Source organism: Erythrolamprus reginae, chromosome 6, assembly GCF_031021105.1.
Source record: "Erythrolamprus reginae isolate rEryReg1 chromosome 6, rEryReg1.hap1, whole genome shotgun sequence".
Classification (NCBI taxonomy): Eukaryota; Metazoa; Chordata; class Lepidosauria; order Squamata; family Dipsadidae; genus Erythrolamprus; species Erythrolamprus reginae.
Window position 1 is genome coordinate 84,334,217 of NC_091955.1, and position 22,301 is coordinate 84,356,517.

The 22,301-nt window shown below is 39.1% G+C and overlaps 1 protein-coding gene across 1 annotated transcript in view; it reads left to right on the plus strand.

The window, feature by feature from the left end:
- Positions 1 to 22,301, plus strand: part of CACNA1C (calcium voltage-gated channel subunit alpha1 C) — a 611,798-nt gene that overhangs the window by 414,112 nt on the left and 175,385 nt on the right. Inside the window, 2 exon segments of the mRNA XM_070756479.1 lie at positions 3,361 to 3,519; positions 6,315 to 6,511. Of these exon segments, the coding sequence (XP_070612580.1) occupies positions 3,361 to 3,519; positions 6,315 to 6,511 (356 nt within the window).

Below are 22,301 nucleotides of genomic sequence, written 5' to 3' on the forward strand. Positions count from 1 at the left end.
AAATTAGATGGTAGGAAAAAAGACTGGTTGATTAATGAGCATAGGTGAGACAATATTATATGAAAAGGGCAGGAAAATATGTGATCATAAGGAAAAAGTGAACCATTCATCCCTTTTTCTTTTCATTATAGCAAGTCATACATTTATTTTGCCTTTTGTATTGCATAACCTTTTTAAAAAAATCATATTTTGTGGTTATGTTGTAAGGTTTGTCTGCCTAGCAAATGCTACCCTGGTTTTTTTTTTGTGCTTTTTTGGAAAATAGCCAGCACATCAATCTACAAATTTGGGTGAAAGGGAACAGCCTACAGTAGCAACTGACAGCACTGTGTTTGATGTTAGACCCGTCATTTCAATAGTCTCTTAGAAAGATATATTTCCATGTTTTGCCAAAACATGTCAATAATAAATCTTACTGTCTTACATCAAAAATAAATATTGACATAATATACTGATCCCACAATGCAATTTTACACTTGCAAGATCACTATCTGAATTTGATATACTTTTATGTGCGGTAAACAACTTTATAAATGACACATTGAAGGGCTTCAATAATGTATGGCGGTACAGTCTTATTCCTGATGGATAGAAGGTGAAGAAGCCATTCTGATAATAGATGCCTGGATGCTATATCACCTTTTAAAGAAACGTTAAGTATCTGATACTTCAATTATAGATACTTCAGAGCACACAAAGGGGTCATACAAACCTTGCCAATTGGCCACCATCATGTCATAATTAATTCTTAGTGTGGTATCAAAGGGAAAAAAAACTTTCAGAAGTAAAGTAAAGCCAGGAGCAGTTCTACTAGAGCAGAGGTCTTCAAACTTGGTTACTTTAAGACTTCTGGACTTCAACTCCCAGAATTCTGGGAGTTGAAGTCTATAAGTTGTAAAGTTTTCAAGTTTGATGAGCCCTGTACTAGAGTTTGGACTTGTAGTGTGTGCTCAGCAACGTTGAGAACATCAGTTGGAGCTTCAGCAAAATGGGAAGTTATGCTGCAATGTAGAGGATGAAGTACAGGAGACATTTCTATTGCTATGCTATAGAAAAGTCAGGGGTTCACCTGTCCTGGTTATGCCTCCTGATTCCGTACATTATAGGATGTTGCTAGTTATGAACTATGTTTTTTCTACCTGCTGCTTTCTGCATTTATAGTAAGTTGTTAGAAGGAGCTGTTTCAGTGGTCCTTGTCCTGGCTATTCCAAAACATTGACTGTTTCCTTCAGTAGAGTTGTCAGTCCTGAATAGTGAGTAAAATCTACTACTAAATCCACGGATTTATTGTCCTAACAGAATTTCTTCTTAGTTTTAGGTTGGCTCTCTCCTTGATTAGTTTCCATCCATTGCTTCTTATCCTGTCCTTAGGGGCTTTGGAGAATAGCTTGACCCGTTTTTCTTTGTGGCAGCCCCTTAGATATTGGAACACTGCTATCATGTCACCCCTAATCTACCACTGTGGATTTATCTACCACGTCTGCTGGAAGTTTGTTCCAAGGATCTACTACTCTTTCAGTAAAATAATATTTTCTCATGTTGCTTTTGATCTTTCCCCCAACTAACTTCACATTGTGTCCCCTTAAAGACCTTAGATGTTCACCATCATGTCTGTGTTGACTATTAAGCCAGTTTAGTCTAGTGGTTAAGGCACCAAGTTAGAAACTATGTGGTACTATGAATTCTATTTTTCTCTTCCCCCCCCCCCTTCCTCACCCACCAGGCATGAAAGCCAGGTGGGTAGTCTTGAGACTATCACTCTCTTTTTGTCTAACCGATCTCACGGGGTTGTTGTTATGGATAAACAGGAGGAGGAAGAAATATTGGGTATATTTGACAGACAGACAGACAGACGAGAAGGTTGGCTAGGAAATTTGTTTGTTTGTTTGTTTGTTTGTTTATTTATTAACTAATTAATTAATTAGATTTGTATGCCGCCCCTCTCCGAAGACTCGGGGCGGCTAACAACAATATAAATAAAGAAGTTGAGAAAGTGGATTGTTCCAAACAGGTCATTGAGATCTATGTGATTAGGTAGAAAGAAAGTGCCTTTGTCAGTATGACAGCACTCCATCACTCCTAGTTTTACCATGCCGGCATTGAGTTCAGATACCTACTATTAGCTGGTACCTTTAATAATATATTAATGCCATTACAAAGGAGAGCTGATGTCAAAACAAGCTGATAATGTGAGGAATGTAGCATATCTCAATCTCATTTCATTTTTTTTTACTTAAAGAAGGCCAGATTACATTAATCAGCTTGAAATGGCATTTTTAAAACTATAATCCAAGAAAAAAATGAGTAAACTCTAATAAATGTCATGAATGAATGAGTTAGTTAACTGTTTAGCAATAGAATATTTAAACAAAAATGAAATAGTAAAACATACACTACTGTATTTACCATATTTTTGGAGTATAAGACACACCTTAGTTCTGGGGGAGGAAAACAAGGAAAAAAGGCCTCTGTCTCCCAGCAATTTGACAAACAGCAAACAGCACAAATGATATACAGGGTTCCCTCGATTTTCGCGGGTTTGAACTTTGCGAATAGCCTATACCACGGTTTTTAAAAAAATATTAATTAAAAAATACTTCGTTGTTTTTTTCCTATATCACGGTTTTTCCCACCTGATGACGTCATATGTCATCGCCAAATTTATTTGCAAAATAATAATTTTTGCAAATAAATAACAAAAAAATAATTATTGTTAATAAATAATTATGTTTATAAATATCAATGGTGAGTACCAGTAATAATGCTGAGTAAATGGTTGTTAAGGGAATGGGAAATGGTAATTTAAGGGTTTAAAGTGTTAAGAGATGGCTTGTGATACTGTCCATAGCCAAATATGGTGTATTTACTTCCGCATCTCTACTTCGCGGAAATTCGACTTTCGCGGGCGGTCTCGAAACGCATCCCTACGGAAATCGAGGGAACACTGTACACTGTTTGCTATGCGTGTGTGCCTGACCATAGAAATAGCAAAGAATTGGAGAAATGTACATTATGGTAGTACTGTACTATTAATCCCAGAAAGTTTTCTGAAATGTAGTCGCACTAATTCCTTCCAATTAATTAAATAAATCTACTCCAAACATGACTAAATCCGGATTTAATTCAGTTGCTTTATCTTAATACTAAACAGGACTGTTAATGATATGTGTATAAGAATCCAGTCAAACCAATAGTCAAAGCTAAAGTCAGTGGAATTCACCGGAGTATGGACTTGAGCCTCTTGGGGCAACAAAACGTAATGACTTTTTAAATTCCACCTTCCAGCTCAACCTACCGCCATGTATTTTCTTCTATTAACAATACTGGTTTGTTCTTACCATACTATCTTTATCATTATAGGTCTTCAGGTGGTGTTAAATTCCATTATCAAGGCCATGGTCCCATTGCTGCACATTGCCCTGCTGGTGCTGTTTGTCATAATTATCTATGCCATCATTGGGTTGGAGCTCTTCATGGGGAAGATGCACAAAACATGCTTCTTAACAGGAATTGCCATAGGTAAGTAATGGCGTAGCTCTTAACGTATGCGGAAGATGGATGTAATGTGTAACAGTGCCATGCAAGTGCGATAGTCAACTTTACTTACTCTGGTTTGACCTCTTTAAATTCAGGGAGAAATTTCCTAGAAAGAAAGGATTTTCTGTCTACGGAGAGGGCCGGCATACAAATCTAATTAATAATAATAATAATAATAATAATAATAATAATAATAATAATAATAATAATAATAATAATAATATAATATCCAAGCTACAGAAAATTCTAGCAAATATTTACCAGAATATTTTGAACAAATGTTGGATTATCTTTTGTGTTCTGTTTTAAAAGAATAAAGATTCTTTAAATAAGATTTTGGTAGATGTTTGGAATTTGACTGAAATCTGATTACTGAATTGGCAAGTCAGGTTTATTTTTTAATAAATTGAAGGCTTCTAGATGCATTTGGATTAGTTCTGTATACATTTTACAAGCTCCCCCCTCATCACCTTTGTGTTATATTTTAAAAAAATAAGTATTCTTTAAATAGGATTTTAGTAGAGGTTTGGAATTTGATTGAAATCCGATTTCTGAATTGGCAAGTCAGGTTTACTTTTTAATAAATTGAAGGCTTCTAGATGTTCTGTACACATTTTACACCCCACCCCACCCATCACCTGCCAAATTAGTTTGGAAATTTGCAAAAAATATTATTATTATTTTACTTTTTTATGGAAAACCGATTCATTTATTTATTTATTTACTTATTTATTAATGAATCACATTTCTATAGTATTTTCCACGAGATGAATCATTGCCATTGGCAGTTAAGGTCCGAAGTTCAACATAGGGACTTTGGCTTTGTCATTAGCTTATTGGTTTGGATTCAGATTAGCAATATTGAAAACATATTATGGCAGTTACCGTTCATAATGTTAGTGATAATTGTATCCTTGTTATATTTATGCTCTGGAGGACTTTGACAGATTCCTGATAGCCTATATCCATAAACTAGAGACATATAAAAACACTTCAAACCAATAAAATAATTATAATATAAAAGGCAGCAGAAAGACACCATAGTAATATCAAGAAATAATAATACAAATGGTGATTATTATTCTCAGTATCCCAACATCCTCCATAATCATTCTGTTATGATAAAGTCATTAATGTAGCCTTTAAGCAGAAAGGACTATTATCCAAAATATTGTCTGTAGGTGTTTGCCCTCCTGGATTCCTCAACCAATGCAGCTTACCCAGTACGCTTGAAATGCAACTCTCATTCAGCAATAAGACGGGGGCTGCATTTTGGACCAAGTACTCTTCCAAGGCTGCCCCACATGCAATTTATTGTGGAAATATACCATATTTTGGGAGTATAAGACGCACCTTAGTTTTTGGGGAGGAAAATGGGGGAAAGAGTCTGCTTACCAGGTATTCATCTGGCTAGCATCCTTAGCCAGCACATTATTTTATCCTCTGGTTAGGGCTTTAAAAAAACTTTATTCAGAAAGAGTAATAATGAAAGGGCTTGCAAGCCAGTAAGAGCTGGGAACATCATTAGCACCTGGAAAGAAACATTCGGAGCAAGTAGAGCAATGGAAAAAACCCTGCAAAGACTTAGGGCTTGGAAAACATTCTTCACAGAGAGAAACAATGAAAGGGTCTGCAAGGTAAAAGGTGGGAGATTGTTAGCAACTAGTTAGGGCTGATTTTTTTTTTCACAGTATAAGATGCACCCAAATTATCAGCCTCTTTTAGAAAGGAAAAAGATGAGTCTTATACTCTGAAAAATACAGTAAATGAGCAATGATAAGGCTGTGAATAATCCAAGTTATCCACGGGGAATGGGGTTTTTTTCTCCATGGGGGGCCCGGCTCTTTGGAATCAACTCCCCCCGGAGATTCGTACTTCCCCCACCCTCCTTGCCTTTCGTAAGAGTCTTAAGATTCATTTATGTCGCCAGGCTTGGGCTGATTAGACCTTAGCCCCTGGCCAACTAATGATTGTATGGCTGCTGTACAAATGGGCGTCATTGATTTTAATATAACTAGGGGTTTTATTTATTTATTTATTTACTTACTTACTTACTTACTTACTTACTTACTTACTTACTTACTTACTTACTTACTTACTTACTGGATTTGTATGCCGCCCCTCTCCGCAGACTCGGGGCGGCTAACAGCAATAATAAGACAACGTATAACAATAATCCAATACTAAAAACAATTAAAACCCATTATAATTAAAAAAAACAAAACAAAACATACATACAGACATACCATGCATAAAACTGTAAAAGCCTAGGGGGAAAGGGTATCTCAATTCCCCCATGCCTGGCGGCAGAGGTGGGTTTTAAGTAGCTTACGAAAGGCAAGGAGGGTGGGGGCAATTCTAATCTCTGGGGGGAGTTGGTTCCAGAGGGCCGGGGCCGCCACAGAGAAGGCTCTTCCCCTGGGCCCCGCCAAGCGGCATTGTTTAGTTGACGGGACCCGGAGAAGACCCACTCTGTGAGACCTAACTGGTCGCTGGGATTCGTGCAGCAGAAGGCGGTCCCTGAGATAATCTGATAATTTTAGATAAATATGTAATTTTAATTTAATTGGATTTAATTTTATTGTAACCTACTGTTTTTTATATGTTGTAAGCCGCCCTGAGTCCTCGGAAACAGGCGGCATAGAAATCCAATTAATAAAATAAATAAATGAGTAATCCCTTGTCTCCATTTGCAACCCAATAACTCTTTCCCTTACCATTTCATTGCACCGTTTCAGTTGTGTTTGATTGTTCTATCTTCCTCTCCATTGTTTAAGATACACCTGCAGAAGAAGAACCTGCTCCCTGTGCTCCAGTATCTCAACATGGACGGCACTGTCAGAATGGCTCGGAGTGTAGGCCCTTATGGGAGGGACCCAAACATGGCATTACCAACTTCGACAACTTTGCCTTTGCCATGTTAACTGTGTTTCAGTGCATCACCATGGAGGGCTGGACAGATGTACTCTACTGGGTATGTATGAACGTAGTTTAAGGCAAGAAGATGCACCCCTCTTTTGCCATGCCCAGGACAATGACGTGTCATTATGCTGCTTACTATATTGTTATCATGCAAATAACTTCTTTAACTGTTAAACTGACACAGTGCATTAAAGAGGTACTATTAGACACAGTCCTTTTGACATAAATATTCTACTAACATGCTATTTGTCTGTTTTATGCATTTTGGCTGCATTCTTCCTAGAATTCTTACAAGATAAAGACAAAGGATAAAATTCAGTAACCAAATATATACCCAGCTTGAGCTTAATTTATTTTAGGGTAAACAAAATTAGGTAACGCACAGAAAAGAGGAAGAAATAGTGAGCTGTAGAAATTAAGTTGTGAGATTAAAAAAGAGCTAAATATATTGAAAGCTAGTTTACCCTGTCATTCATTTTCGCTCCTATTTTGCTATGTCTGCAATCTCGCTTCCACAATGTCCATTTACTGATTCATACAATGCTTTGATTTTTAATACTCTGTTCTTGAAGCTGTATCCATCCAATCACAACTACCTTATTCGGGCTCTCAGATGTGATTTTGAATGAAATAGCTAGACTTGAGACCAAAAATAACTTTAAAGTGAATGAGTTTTCTTAGTAGCATTTCCCAGTGGGGGTATGGAGTGGTCTTCCAAGGTAGGCAAAATGGCAGGTACAATGTTATGATGTAAATGAACCCCAGTCACATCTTTCTTGTTTTCACTTTTCACACACACACATACAAACACGCAGGCATCACTCTTCTTATTGAAGCCTTTTCTATCCTATGGCATAGGTTTCATTTAGACATGGCATTTTTAATTAAGGGGAAAAAACAGAATTTCAAATAATAAATGAATATAGAGATATACAGTGGTACCTCTACTTAAGAACGCCTCTACTTAAGAACTTTTCTAGATAAGAACCAGGCGTTCAAGATATTTTTTGCCTCTCCTTAAGAACCGTTTTCTACTTAAGAACCCAAGCTCAGAAAAAATTCCCAGGAAATTTTTATTGTTTATTGATGTTTATTGTTGTTGTGAGCCGCCCCAAGTCTTCGGAGAGGGGCAGCATACAAGTCTAATAAGTTATTATTATTAAATTATTATTATTAAATTTGAGAGCAGCACGAAGGCCCAGCCAGTTTCCTGCCATTCCCCCTGGGTTTCTCTCTCTGGTGCAGTGTATGGGAGGCAGCCTCAGGCCGGGTGTATGGGAGGCGCGTGCTCCTCCTTGCCGCCACAGAGTCACTCTTTCTTTCTTTTTAAGCCTTAAAGTTTTGGATTTTTTTGATTCCCCTCACCTCACCTTCTTCCTTCGGCAGCGACTGGCCTCCTCCTCTTCCTCCCACCCAAATTCCGAGCTTTTATTTCTTTCCTAATGGGTTGGGACCTACATTATTTGCTTTTACATTGATTCCTATGGGAAAAATTGCTTCTACTTACAAACTTTTCTACTTATGAACCTGGTCATGGAACGAATTAAGTTCTTCAGTAGCGGTACCACTGTATATAGTACGAGTATATCTAGCCACCTAGATCTGATATAACTGACAATAATTTCAGAGCTCATTCCTTCTGTCTCAATGTTTTTCAACCTTGACAACTTTAACAAGTGTGGATTTCAACTCCCAGAATTTCTCAGTGGGGGATTCTGGGAGTTAACATTCGCTCGTTTTAAAGTTGACAAGATTGAAAATGCTGTTCTACTCCAACCCTAGTAAGTTGCCAGGATTAAATAATTCTTCTTTCGGAGCAGGGTGGGCAATTAATAGAAACATAGAAGACTGACGGCAGAAAAAGACCTCATGGTCCATCTAGTCTGCCCTTATACTATTTCCTGTATTTTATCTTACAATGGATATATGTTTATCCCAGGCATGTTTAAATTCGGTTACTGTGGATTTACCAACCAATTTTTTCCAAGGGGTCACATCAACTGAAAAGTGTTATGGAGAACCAAACCAACAGGTGTGTGAAGGTACTGCATGAATATACAGTGGTACCTCATCTTACGAACGCCTCTTCTAACGAACTTTTCAAGATACGAACCTGGTGTTTAAGATTTTTTTGCCTCTTCTTCCGAACTATTTTCACCTTACGAACCCAAGCCGCTGCTGATGGGATGAAGGGGTTTCTTTTCCCCCCCTTTTTTGAAGAAAGAAAAGGGAGGGGCGGCTCGGAGGAGGAAAGACTTTGCAGAGAACAGCGTGCTTGCACAGGCACTGAAAGGGTGTCTTTTGAAGAAAGAAACGGAGGGGCGCCCCCCCTCCTTGCCTTTCTTCCTTCCCACTCACCGTTTAGCCTAGCCTTGCTTCTTCCACCCGCCCCCTTTAGCTGCTCCTCCCTGCCCTCTGTTCGCCTCCCTTCTAAAGTTTGGGATTTTCCTGAAGGATTTGCACGCATTATTTGCTTTTACATTGATTCCTATGGGAAACATTATTTCATCTTACAAACTTTTCACCTTACGAACCTCCTCCTGGAACCAATTAAGTTCATATCATGAGGTACCACTGTATATATATGTAAATTAGAGGAAAAAAAGATGGATAGCAATACATTGAGGCAAGACAGGGACAGCCAAATGGATGTGGTCTGAGTGCTGCAAACTGCTCAAGTCTGCTTTAGAATTTATGCAATATCCTTGTAGCGTTGCAAAAGATCCCGGGGCTATGCAATGGTGACTGTGCTTTGTCTAAAAGGGACACTTAAGCTTAAGCAGCTGCCTTGGTTACATGTACAGTTTGACTTACCCTGTTGCCGAGTAGAAATAACAGCTTTAAAAAGATAGGAAACAAGCTTGAAGATCCAATAGAGTAGGTACAGGCGCGTTGACCTGTAAAATTCCTTCCCATCCTCCAACATCTTTGAAATTACATTCTTGAGTTTCACTGGGAGAGCTTGAATCTGAAGCCCACAGTTGCCCTGGAAACTCCTGTCAGGAAATCAAATTGGGGAAGAAAATAGGCAATAGATATAATTTACTTTGCTGACAGCCTTGACATGTTCTGTGAGCTTCGCTCATCCCTCTGCAGCCTGTTGAGACCTCCTGAGCAAGATGCAGCGAGGAAGGCAGCGATGTTGACACCCAGTCGTCGTCCCCTCCACTTTTTAAAAAAAAGTTATATGCAGAAACATCACCCCACAATTTTTGCCAGCTGTGTTTATGCTTTCTCACTCTTTATCTTTAAGAGTACACAGGCTTGAATTAGCACAGTCTTCACACACGCAAAGGAATTGTCTGCTTGGCACAACACAATTCGCTGCATGCTTCATCTCCATGTAAGAAACGGCTCTTTCTTTGAGATTGGCTTGTTTAAAAGGACAAAAAAAAAAAGAAATCACAAATCAAATTTTGCATGGTTGTAAAATATACAAGCCAAAAAAATGCATGCAATCAGCGCTGATGAATTCCACCCATCTCTCTTAGAAAGAAATGAATGCCTTGGGCGCCCAACTTTTTTATGCTACTAAGACAATTGTTGCCAATTCAGGGGGGCGCAGAATTGTTCATGTGCAAATATTTTGTTTGATTTTGTTTAGATTTCCCAATGCCTACTGGAACTACAATTTTTAACAAACATAGTCAAAATTAGAGGTTTTCCCCAAAACATATAATATATTTTACCTTCTTCCAAGTGAATTAAATGCAATGGGTTGCTTATTGGTGAATATTGAACAAATGTGTTCTGGAAGTTAATTGGAAAAGAAGGTGCTTTTTACAGCCTAACTGTTAATACTCTACTTGTATCATAAGGGATATATTTCAGGAAATATATTTTATCCTTCCTCTACACACCAGAATCATAAACCATGGTTTGATGCTCCTGCGGGGAAATAAAAGGAAATTGGTTTTCCCCCAAATGAGAAGGACGATTGCAGTGAACTTCCTGAGGAGCGTGGCATTTTCATGCTTATTCCAGGCATGTTCGCTTAATTTAAACCACGGTTTCATTGCAGCTGTAACAAAACAAGACATTGACTTAACAACAACAAAATGAAATTCCTATCCAGTGTCCTGCGGTGGGAAGGATGTCTTCAATATTCTTCTCTTACTCTTTACTATACACTGTATTATTTTACTCCTTTCCAATTCTTTTCCCAACTGATCCTTTCACTTTTACTTGAAAATAATTTGGGTGCCAATATAGAAGGTGGAAAGTTGATAGCAACACTGGCTATTTATTCTAAAAGACAGCAAACCATTGTGTAAGGAGAGATCATAGTTCAGTGGAGTGCTGAGTGATTATCATAAACAGAGGCAGAATTTCACGCCTTTGTGGCTTCCATCTTGACTTTTTTTTTTCCAACCTATCCCATAGCAGTGTTTCCCAATGTCAGCAGCTCTAGGATATATAGACTTCATTGCCCAGAATTCCTTAACCAGCATGCTAACTGAGGAATTTTGAAAGCTGAACTCCACACATCTTAAGAGTTGCCAAGGTTGAGAAACACTGTTCAGGGGAATCTCTAGGAGGTTGTAGCTTTGTTGAGTGCATATTTAATTTTATGTGTGTGTGTGTGTGTGTGTGTGTGTATGTTTTCGTAGATATATATGACGGCCTTGGCATATTCGGGTTTCTTCCCGTGTAGGATTTGGACATTTCTGGCGACATTTCGACGAGGTCCCACTCGTCATCTTCAGGCTGGTGGTTCTGTCCTTGTTCTAGGGCAAATGGACAGAACAAGGACAGAAACACCAGCCTGAAGATGACGAGTGGGACCTTGTCGAAACGTCGCCAGAAATGTCCAAATCCTACACGGGAAGAAACCCGAATATGCCAAGACCGTCATACCTGTACCTGTGAAAATCTACGAAAACGTGTGTGTGTGTGTGTGTGTGTATGTGTGTATATATATATATATATCGCTATCCTAATCTCCCTTAATTTAAAGAACAATTCAGCAAAAACATGTGATATATATGTATGTGTGATATGTATGTATGTATGTATGTATGTATGTGTATACTGTATATATATATGTGTGTGTCACATGTTTTTGCTGAATTTTTTTTTAATTAAGGAAGACTAGGATAGCGTTATTTCGGCCTTGTTCTGGCCTCATCAGCTAGCCATACCTTTACTGGGATTTGATCCTGGGGCCTCTGCCTTGTAAGGCAGAGAATATAAGGCAGAGCTGAAGGGATTGGATACTGTAGCCTACAGGATAATTCTCTGCCTTACAAGGCAAAGGTTGCAGGTTCAAGTCCCAGTGGGTATGGCTAGCTGATGAGGCCATAATAAGGCCGAAATAGATCTATCCTAGTCTCCCTTAATTTTCAAATTCAGCAAAAAAACATGTGACATATATATATGTGTGTGTGTGTGTGTGTCACATATATGTCACATATATATATTTGTGTATGGCTAATGAATGAATAGAGGCTAAAACTTATGAATAACAGTTGCAGGAATTGGATATGTCTAGTTTAGTTAAAAGAAGGACTAGGTATGACATAGTACAGTAGTAATGTTCCAATCTCTAAGGGTTACTCCCCAAGCATGCCCATAACTTTATGTCTACTATTTTCATCTATATATTGAATAATGTAGGAGGAAATTCGAATTTGAAACAAAAAGTAGCTAAATGCAAAAACCCACTAGAATTCTCTTGCCTAAAAACAACACATTGTAGTCTCCCTTGATGCTTCGGTCAACTCTGAATAAAATAGGATTAAAATACATCTGTTGGAAAAATATCAGACCTTATAAAAAAGGAGAGGCATTGCTAATACTGTACTGTGTTTGTGATCCAATATTGGAAAGGTAAAGAGCCACAATAGAATTCAAGACATGAATTTTGCATATCCAGATAAGTTTTCATTGTATGCGGCGTGTTAGGCCAAAGCCGTGTTTTATTGAAGCTTCTGGCCTGCCACATTTAAATGCTTTAGAATGTTTCTTGGGTGGCATGGCTGCATGCCATGACACATTCCTTTTAAGTTCTCAAGGTCATCCTATGTTTAGCATCTGGCCAGAAGCTTCTGGGAGTTGCAGGATACAACTAGCAGAAGATGTATGGTTCATGTGATGGACTTGTGGGAGGAGATGCAAGCAAATGAACTTTAAACTGGGTGGAGAAACCCTCGTAGCTTTAGATTTGGGTTTCTGCAGTTGTGCGGAGAGTCTACAGAGAGAGGCGGCATACAAATCAATCAATCAATCAATCAAATAAACAAACAAACAAACAAATAAATAGGAACTTTGAAGAAGGCCAAGCCCTGGACTATTTCTTGGATTCTATTTGGAATGCTGACACAGCAATCTATATATGACAATATAGTCTATACATCGATGAATCTTTACTAAGAGAAATGAGAAAAAAAAGTGTTGCAAGTTTCTGAAACTGAAAGAAATTCTCTTGCTGAGAACAAATGACAAACTGCTATTTTTATGATTGCCAAGAAACCAACATGGACATGTCAGTATAGTCACTAGGAGTTCAACCAACTTAATCCAAGCTGTAGCCAACAATAAATATACTATCTATCATGTTCATCCTATACCCCCAAAGTATTCTTGAATTAAGATTTACTGTTCTGGATGTTATCAGCAAGAAGGCAAGAACAGTAAGACCAAATAATACTGAGGTTAGGAAAGCAACATGCTTTGGGAGTTATACAGTGTTCCCTCGATTTCCATAGGGGATGCATTCCGAGACCGCCCGCGAAAGTCGAATTTCCGCGAAGTAGAGATGCGGAAGTAAATACACTATTTTTGGCTATGGACAGTATCACAAGCCATATCTTAACACTTTAAACCCTTAAATTACCATTTCCCATTCCCTTAACAACCATTTACTCACCATTATTACTGGTACTCACCATTGAATAAGACACTTAGTGACCTGATATTTATAAACATAATTATTTATTAACAATATTTTTTTTTGTTATTTATTTGCAAAAATTATTAGTTTGGCGATGACATATGATGTCATTGGGTGGGAAAAACCGTGGTATCGGAAAAAACCACGAAGTATTTTTTAATTAATATTTTTTGAAAAACCGTGGTATAGGCTATTCACGAAGTTCGAACCCGCGAAAATCGAGGGAACACTGTACATTATCTTGTTCAAAACTGACATAACTCTATTTTGAATGTCGTAAAGAAACACATATGCTGAAAATATAGAATTATTTCTTGTACAATAAAACAGGGCTTCCCAACCGCCAGTCCGTGGACCGACACTCATCCACAGCATGCAGGAAACCATGCTACGCAAACTAGTGATGCAGACAGCATGTGAATCCACGCCCCTTCCAGTCCATGAAAAAAACCTCTCTCCACAGAACCGGTCCCTGGCACATAAAGGTTGCGGCCCACTGCGATCAAAGGAACCTGGAACCTTCCGCCCAACTTCTGGATTCACATGTTTTATTTCAAAGTGAATATACTACAACTTGTATATACTACAACCTCTGTTGCTAAGCGATGCAGTTGTTAAGTGAGTCTTCTTGTGACCACATCCTATTTTGCCACCTTTTTTGCCGCCATTGAATGAATCAGAAAAGAACAAATTTGGAAGGGACCTTGGGAGATCTAGTCAAACCCCCTGCTTAGACCGGAAACCCTACACCACTTCAGACAAGTGGTTATCCAATCTCTTCTTAACATGACACTTGAAGGCAAGATCTCAAAACTGCCTCATTTACTCTGGACATGTCATTCAGGGAAATTCACAGAATAAAGTAATTATGCTGGGAAGAGTTAGCGGTAAAAGGAAACCAGGTTGCCAAAAAACACAGTGGCTGGACATTATCAAAGCTGACATAAGTCACAGCCTAGGAAAACTCACAGGAGTGCAAGATCAGAAGATGTGGAGAGATCTGACCCATAGAATCACTAAGACAGGGGCACAACGGAATGGACAATATCATCATTGTATATGCTATATACAGTGTTCCCTCGCTTTTCGCGGGGGATGCGTTCCGAGACCGCCCGCGAAAGTCGAATTTCGGCGAAGTAGAGATGCGGAAGTAAATACACTAATTTTGGCTATGAACAGTATCACAAGCCTTCCCTTAACACTTTAAACCCCTAAATTGCAATTTTCCATTCCCTTAGCAATTGTTCAGATTATAACTCACCATTTATTTATTTATTTTGTTTATTAATCAGATTTGTATGCCGCCCCTCTCCGCAGACTCGGGGCGGCTCACAGCAATAATAATACAATGTACACAAATCTAATATTTAAGTTAATTTAAAACCCCAATTTAGAAACCAATCATACATACTAACATACCATGCATAAATTGTATAAGCCTAGGGGGAGGGAAAGTCTCAATTCCCCCATGCCTGACGACAGAGGTTTATTTATTAAAGTTTATTAAAAAAAATATTTATTAAAGGCAGACGAAAGTTTGGCGATGACATATGACGTCATCGGGTGGGAAAAACCATGGTATAGGGAAAAAACCCTCCAAGTATTTTTTAATTAATATTTTTGAAAAACTGTGGTATAGACTTTCCACGAAGTTCGAACCCACGAAAATCGAGGGAACACTGTATCACTAACAGTCTGGGCATAGTATAGGTCAGTGAAGTGATGGCGAACTTTCGGGTGCCAAAAGAACGTGTGTGCATGCTATCGTGCATGTGCGAGTGCCCACAACCATAATTCAACCCCTGTGGAGGGCCAAAACAGCTTCCCCTGCCCCCCGGAGGCCCTCTGGAGGCCAGAAAAGGCCTGTTTCCAAACTTATGGTGGGCCCAGTAGGCTTGTGTTTTGCCCTCCTCAGCCTCCAAAGGATTTCCTGGAGCCGGGGGAGGGTAAAACATCCTCCCCCATCCCCCCAGAGGCTCTCTAGAAGCCAAAAATTCCCTCCCAGGGTCTCTGTGCGAGCTAAAATTCAGCTGGCCGGCACACACATGCACGTTGGAGCTGAGCTAGGGCAATGGCTCGCATGCCAGCAGATATGGTTCCGCGTGCCACCTGTGGTACCTGTACCATAGGTTCATCATCACTGGTATAGGTAGTCCCCTTCTATGGTAGACTCAATGATCCTTTTCTGGCTCTTTCCATCAAAGCCTCCCGGGAGAGTTGCTGTTGATGGATCACATGGGTTTAATGCTCCACTGTTGTTCCTGGTTTCAACTATCCTCCGTTCCTCTAGTTGTTGCAGCTGCAGGTAACATCTCCTGAGCTGCTCTTTTCCTGCCTCCTGACTACTCAGCTTTTAGCTCTTCGACTCAGTGGGAAAACTTTCCACGCTCCTGGATTTTCAAAGCAAAAGAACAATGTCTTGAGTCTGCAGCTCCAGCTGAAGAAGAAAACCTCTTTTCGTGCTCCCTACCAGGCTGTGGTTGCCCCTTTAAACTTGTTGGCACCTCCAGAGTCAGTAGTGAGATCATTTGAAAAGAAAAGGAGGCACTACAGGACCTTCCTTTCTCCACGATAAGCAGACACATCCTCCCACTGAGCAATACGGGATAAATAAATGGCCTTTGTTTTATGATGGTGTACAACAGCCTGTGCATTTTTGCTAATGAAATACATTATTTTACATTCAGGTAATTATTTACAAGATGCATGACTCATCCTGTTTAATAAGGCAGAGATGATGATGACATTGGATTAGTCATTCACACAAACACACAGGCAAACACACACAGTACAGACAACAAAAGACAAAGAAAGAGATTAAACTACAAAGGACAGATCTATTGTCCAACATTCAAGAAAAAAAATGATCTTGACTTTACTTTTAGAAAATGTATAAAATGTACTGCAAGCATAGTAGGATGGACGGAAACATTTAGAATAGAATAGAATAGAATAGAATAGAATTTTATTGGCCAAGTGTGATTGGACACACAAGGAATTTGTCTTGGTGCATATACTCTCAGTGTACATAAAAGAAATATATATATACAGATAGATAGATAGATAGATAGATAGATAGATAGATAGATAGATAGATAGATAGATAGATAGAAAATAGATATAGATATATAATATTGATCCTTTGGACAATTTTCAAGGCCAAAGCGACCTTTTTAAATAATTGTCCACCTTTGGTATATAAACCACCTCAAAATTTCAAATTCCAACTTCCTTCAAAAAATCATTGAAATGTATTATTTTGCTTTTACAAAACTCTCTATGGATGTTATTAATTGGACTTAATTAATTGGACTTATATCCCACCCCTCTCCATGGATTTGGGGTGGCTTACAACATTTTAATAAAAAATACAATACATAAAACTTTCTAGGCCAATTAATAGGATAATAACTTGAAAAAATTTCTTAAAGCTAAACATTTAAAATCAAAAAGTCACACACCAGACACATTCATTGGGCAGAGGCTGGGGTCTAATGTGTTTTCAAATTCTTACGGAAGGCAAGGAAGGTGGGGGAAGTGCGAACCCCTGGGGGGAGTTGATTCCAGAGCGCCAGGGCTCCGACAGAGAAAGCTCTTCCCCTAGGTGCCGCCAGCCAGCATTGTCCGGTTGATGGGACCCTGAGGAGACCAACTCTGTGCGACCTAACCGGACACTGGGATTCGTACGGCAGAAGGCAGTCTCAGAGATAATGTGGTCCTATACCATGTAGGGCTTTATGGGTCATAACCAACACTTTGAATTGTGTCTGGAAACCAATCGGCAAGCCAATGCAGTCTGCGGAGTGATGGAGAGATGTGGGCATATTTTGGAAGGCTCAAAACTGCTCCAGCAGCTGCATTTGGGACGATTTGAAGTTTCCGAACACTCTTCAAAGGTAGCCCCATGTAGAGAGCATTGCAGTAGTCAAACCTCGAGGTGATAAGGACATGAGTGACCGTGAGCAAAGACTCCCTGTCCAAATAGGGCCACAACTGGTGCACCAGGCAAACCTGGGCAAACGCCCCCCTCGCCACAGCTGAAATATAGTTTTCTAAAGTTAGCTGTGGATCAAGGAGAATGCCCAAGTTGCGGACCCTCTCTGAGAGGGTCAATAACCCCCCCCCCAGGTATGCATTTTAGTGGCGAGGAAAGAGGGAACCGTTAGTCTTATAAGGAAGGCTTTTAGATGTTGATGTTGAAAATTCACTCTTGTTGGAGATAAAAGCCTTGATACGAGTACCTATTTCCCTTTGCTTGGCAAATTGCTAAATGTATCAGCTTAAGACAAGGGCCCCCAAACCCTGGGCTGTGGCCCACTACCATCCTGTGACATATGCCAATTCACACGAGTGGCAGGCTGGTGGACACTTGCCCGTGTGCGCCCCAGCCCACCGCTCGTGATCCCAGTTCCCCTCGATCCCCTGCGAATCAGGCCACCAAGATTGGGGATGGCTGCTTTGATAGTAAAACTGTGTTTTTGATAGATATTTTCAGATCTGATAGCTATGGAGCTATCATGGGCTTCCCTAAATATGCCCATGTAACACCAACACTCCGTAGTCTGCATTGGTTGCCGATTGGTTTCTGGTCACAATTCAAAGTGTTGGTTATGACCTATAAAGCCCTTCATGGCATCGGGCCAGAATATCTCCGAGACCGTCTTCTGCCGCACAAATCCCAGCGACCGGTTAGGTCCCACAGAGTTGGCCTTCTCCGGGTCCCGTCGACTAAACAATGTCGTCTGGCGGGACCCAGGGGAAGAGCCTTCTCTGTGGCGGCCCCGACCCTCTGGAACCAACTCCCCCCAGATATTAGAATTGCCCCCACCCTCCTTGCCTTTCGTAAGCTCCTTAAAACCCACCTCTGTCGTCAGGCATGGGGGAATTGAGATATTCCCTTCCCCCTAGGCTTACAAAATTTATGCATGGTATGTTTGTATGTATGATTGGTTTCTTAAATTGGGGTTTTTAAACTACTTTTAATATTAGATTTATTTATATTGTTTTTTTACTGTTGTTAGCCACCCCGAGTCTACGGAGAGGGGCGGCATACAAATCTAATAAATAGAATAGAATAGAATAGAATAGAATTTCTATTGGCCAAGTGTGATTGGACACACAAGGAATTTGTCTTGGTGCATATGCTCTCAGCGTACATAAAATAAAATATACATAATAAATAATAATAAATAATGCTTTGTTTTGGATTTCTGCCAACAGGAACCATTGTCAATCTATAGATCAGCTGAACATTCTTTGGTTAATTCTCCGCAATTTTACTAGGGGTTTTCCTTTCTTGCCTTGTTTCACTTTGAAAAGTAGTTGTGGTGTCTGAAAATATAGCTCCTCTCTAATTCTCCTGCAGCTATTGCTGGCAGCTGGCAGGGCGCCACATTATCCTGCTGACAAGCTGACTTTTCTTTTTTTTTTAATTTGTTGTCCTTAAAGGAGAATGTCAGACCATCTCTACCTAGGTTAATCTATTTAGATAAATCGCCTTTGCATAAGGTGATAAATTGACTATTATTATTATTATAAGTACATATATAGCATCCCGATGTTGGTTACTAATATTATTATTATTTTTAATAAAACATGCCCACGACTTTCCATATGAATTCAAGCAGTGGGTGTCACTGGTTTGAAATATATTATGCAAAGTAGCATCTTCCCCTTTAATGGATAGCATTTAATTGCACTGAGCTGCTCATTGTTCTTGTAATGACTGTTATCCTGCTAATGACTGTTATCCTGCAAAGGTTAAACTACCATATAATGAAGGAACCAAGGAAAGGCCTAAACAATTAAAGCAAGCCTTGCAAAAAAAAAGAAAAAAGAAGAAGTTTAATCTCTGGTGCTGTTATCTACTTTATAAGCAAAATCTCATTCATTTTCTTTTATAGCTTGAACTGTAACTCATTTCTGCCTTGGGTAACTGTAACTGCAAGGCAGGCTCTTTTTAGTTTTGTATTCATAGCCACCCTAATTCCAAGGATATCTATCTATCTATCTATCTATCTATCTATCTATCTATCTATCTATCTATCTATCTATCTATCTATCTATCTTTTCCTATCTATCTATCTATCTATCTTTTCCTATCTATCTATCTATCTATCTATCTATCTATCTATCTATCTATCTATCTATCTATCTATACCTTTGCATCACGCTGTTGAATCCTGGTGAACTTCCTGGACTAGTCATTACAGGTTTTTGGGCAGGATTTTATAAGTAGTTTGCCATTGCCTTATTGCTAGGGCTGAGAGGGAATGAGCGGCTGAAAGTGACTCATCTGCTTTCTACCTAAAAACTCCAAACTGCCCAATTTCTAGCCTGGTTCTTTAATAACTAGGCTAAACAGGCTCTCAAGCATATTTATCTTGAAAGTTATAACTCAGAAACTGTCTCTATTTCCATCTTGAAATATCCCAATATGGTTGCTAGAGCTTGTATTCATATAAATATGTTTAGATCTGGAATTGTAAGGATATTGATATTCATTGGAGCTAGTATTATTATTAATTTTTTTGTGCTGTGGAAATAGCTATCCACTTTGGCACACAAATTCAAGTGAGGTTGTCATAAGAGCTTACATTTTCTTTAGATTAATTGTTGCCCCTGGGCTCTAGGAAACAGAGTTCTTTATTAATGGAATTTAAATATTTTTTGGGGGGAAATCTAATTCTGCAAACTAGAACCAAGATTGGGTGCATTTTTATAAATTTAGTGTGGTATCACATAACCCCCTCCCTCTGTTACAAATAGACTTTTGAAATGTAGATAAATTTCAGCCACAAAGAAAGCCCACATAATCCAATTTGATTCCCAATGGCAAGATCAGCAGCAAGGTGCTGTCTCTATATTGTCTTTCACAAGATACAATTGTAGATTATAGCAGAAAATATCCTTCCGTTATATGAATGGGTGCTTTTTAAAATTAAAGCCAAAGGTCACCAGCTTAACAAAAAACAAAATATCCAGATAACAATGCAAGACATAAGAACAGTATCATAGAACAATTAGATTATATATTAAAACTGGTGAAAGAGATGAATGGCCAACTTGCTGGCATCCCCATTATCTGTTGCCATACTTGACATGCTGCCATGCAAAACGTTATTATATTTTAGGCTGTAACAGGTAATCTTTCTGTGGGAAACAGGTGGAAAGTATTTATTTGGGCGGAACTAACAATGTACAGTATATTTGTGATGCTTGAACAGTATATATATTTTCTTTAGTCTGCTTCTGCTTTTGGAACTGCTTCTCTTTGTGATTAAAATAATTTAAATTATAAAAAAAGAATAGAACAGAATAGAATAGAATTCTTTATTGGCCAAGTGTGATCCGACACACAAGGAATTTGTCTTTGCTGCATATGCTCTCAGTGTACATAAAAGAAAAGATACATCTGTAAAGAATCGTGAGGTTCTTAATGATTGTTATAGGGTTCAAATAAGTAATCAAGAAACAATCAATATTGTTCTGCCTGACTGGCTCGGCAATGCGTAATAGTCCAGTGAAAAGAAATCAAACACACACGTGCTATGCTAATCAGCAAACTTGTATTAGATAAACAAAAATAGCTTACTCAAAAAAACAGTTCTTAATGTCCGAAAACAATGCAAGGCTTACTTCAGCCGCATCCAAAAAATCACAGGGAAAAACAAACAAACAAAGACAACCTGGAATGAGCAAAGACGTTTCAGGAGTCCTTTTGAATCTTTGAAGCAAACAGCAAGTCCCAGGGAACCACACCCAGCCCAGGTGCTCCTATAATGATTTGTAATACTCCTTAAAGCGATCCCTTCTCTGCATAGCTCTTCGGCTACGTAGATCAATGTACTGATCTGCAGACGAACTGAGCGAGGACAGACTATCGGAGGGACTGCAGGCCAAATCCCCTGGGCTGTCTGCTGAATCCTCCTGGCTGTCTGCCACATCTTCCTGGCTGTCTGCCACATCTTCCTGGCTGTCAGTCAGGCTTTCACATTCACTTTGTGACGCGTCTCTCCCATCTGTGGGAGCAACGGCTGGCCCAGGCCCAAACACAACAAATATTAGTATAAATCATGAGGATACATCAACAATTAGCAGCAATTAACAAGTAGAATATTAAGAAGATCTGCCATACATCTAGTGAATGCAAATTGGATTATCTCTGTGTAATAAATCTGATCCACTTTGCTAAATTTTATCAAAAAGCAGCTGGCCCAATCCTGGGCATATTCATACTTGAGAGTGCAACCACTAGACATACATTGGGGAGGGGGGTGTTTCTAGAATTCTTCTGAGAGTTCTTACTCAGCTCCTGGAGGTATGTTAGTGTGCTTGAAGTTTACTGTCTGATTTAACAGCAGATCAATACTGCAAAACGTGCAGCAGCTTTTAGTGAATATTTATTTATTTTATTTATTCATTCATTTGTCCAATACACAAATACATAGGAAGAAAAATAGACATGTGGTAATATATATAAGGGTAAAAGTGAACTTAGAGGAGAGGATATATGAAAGGAAGAGAATATATATGATAAGTGAGAGAAAGGAAAGACAATTGGACAGGGGACGAAAGGCACACCAGTGCACTTATGTACGCCCCTTACTGGCCTCTTAGGAACCTGGAGAGGTCAATCGTGGAGAGTCTAAGGGAGAAATGTTGGGGGTTAGGGGTTGACACAATTGAGTCCGGTAATGAGTTCCACGCTTCGATAACTCGATTGTTGAAATCATATTTTTTACAGTCAAGTTTGGAGCGGTTCGTATTAAGTTTGAATCTGTTGCGTGCTCTTGTGTTGTTGCGGTTGAAGCTGAAGTAGTCATTGACTGGTAGGACGTTGCAGCATATGATCTTGTGGGCAATACTCAAATCATGTTTTAGGCGCTGTAGTTGTAGGCTTTCTAGGCCCAGCATGATTGGGCTATTGCAAAAGGTCATCAGTTGAGTG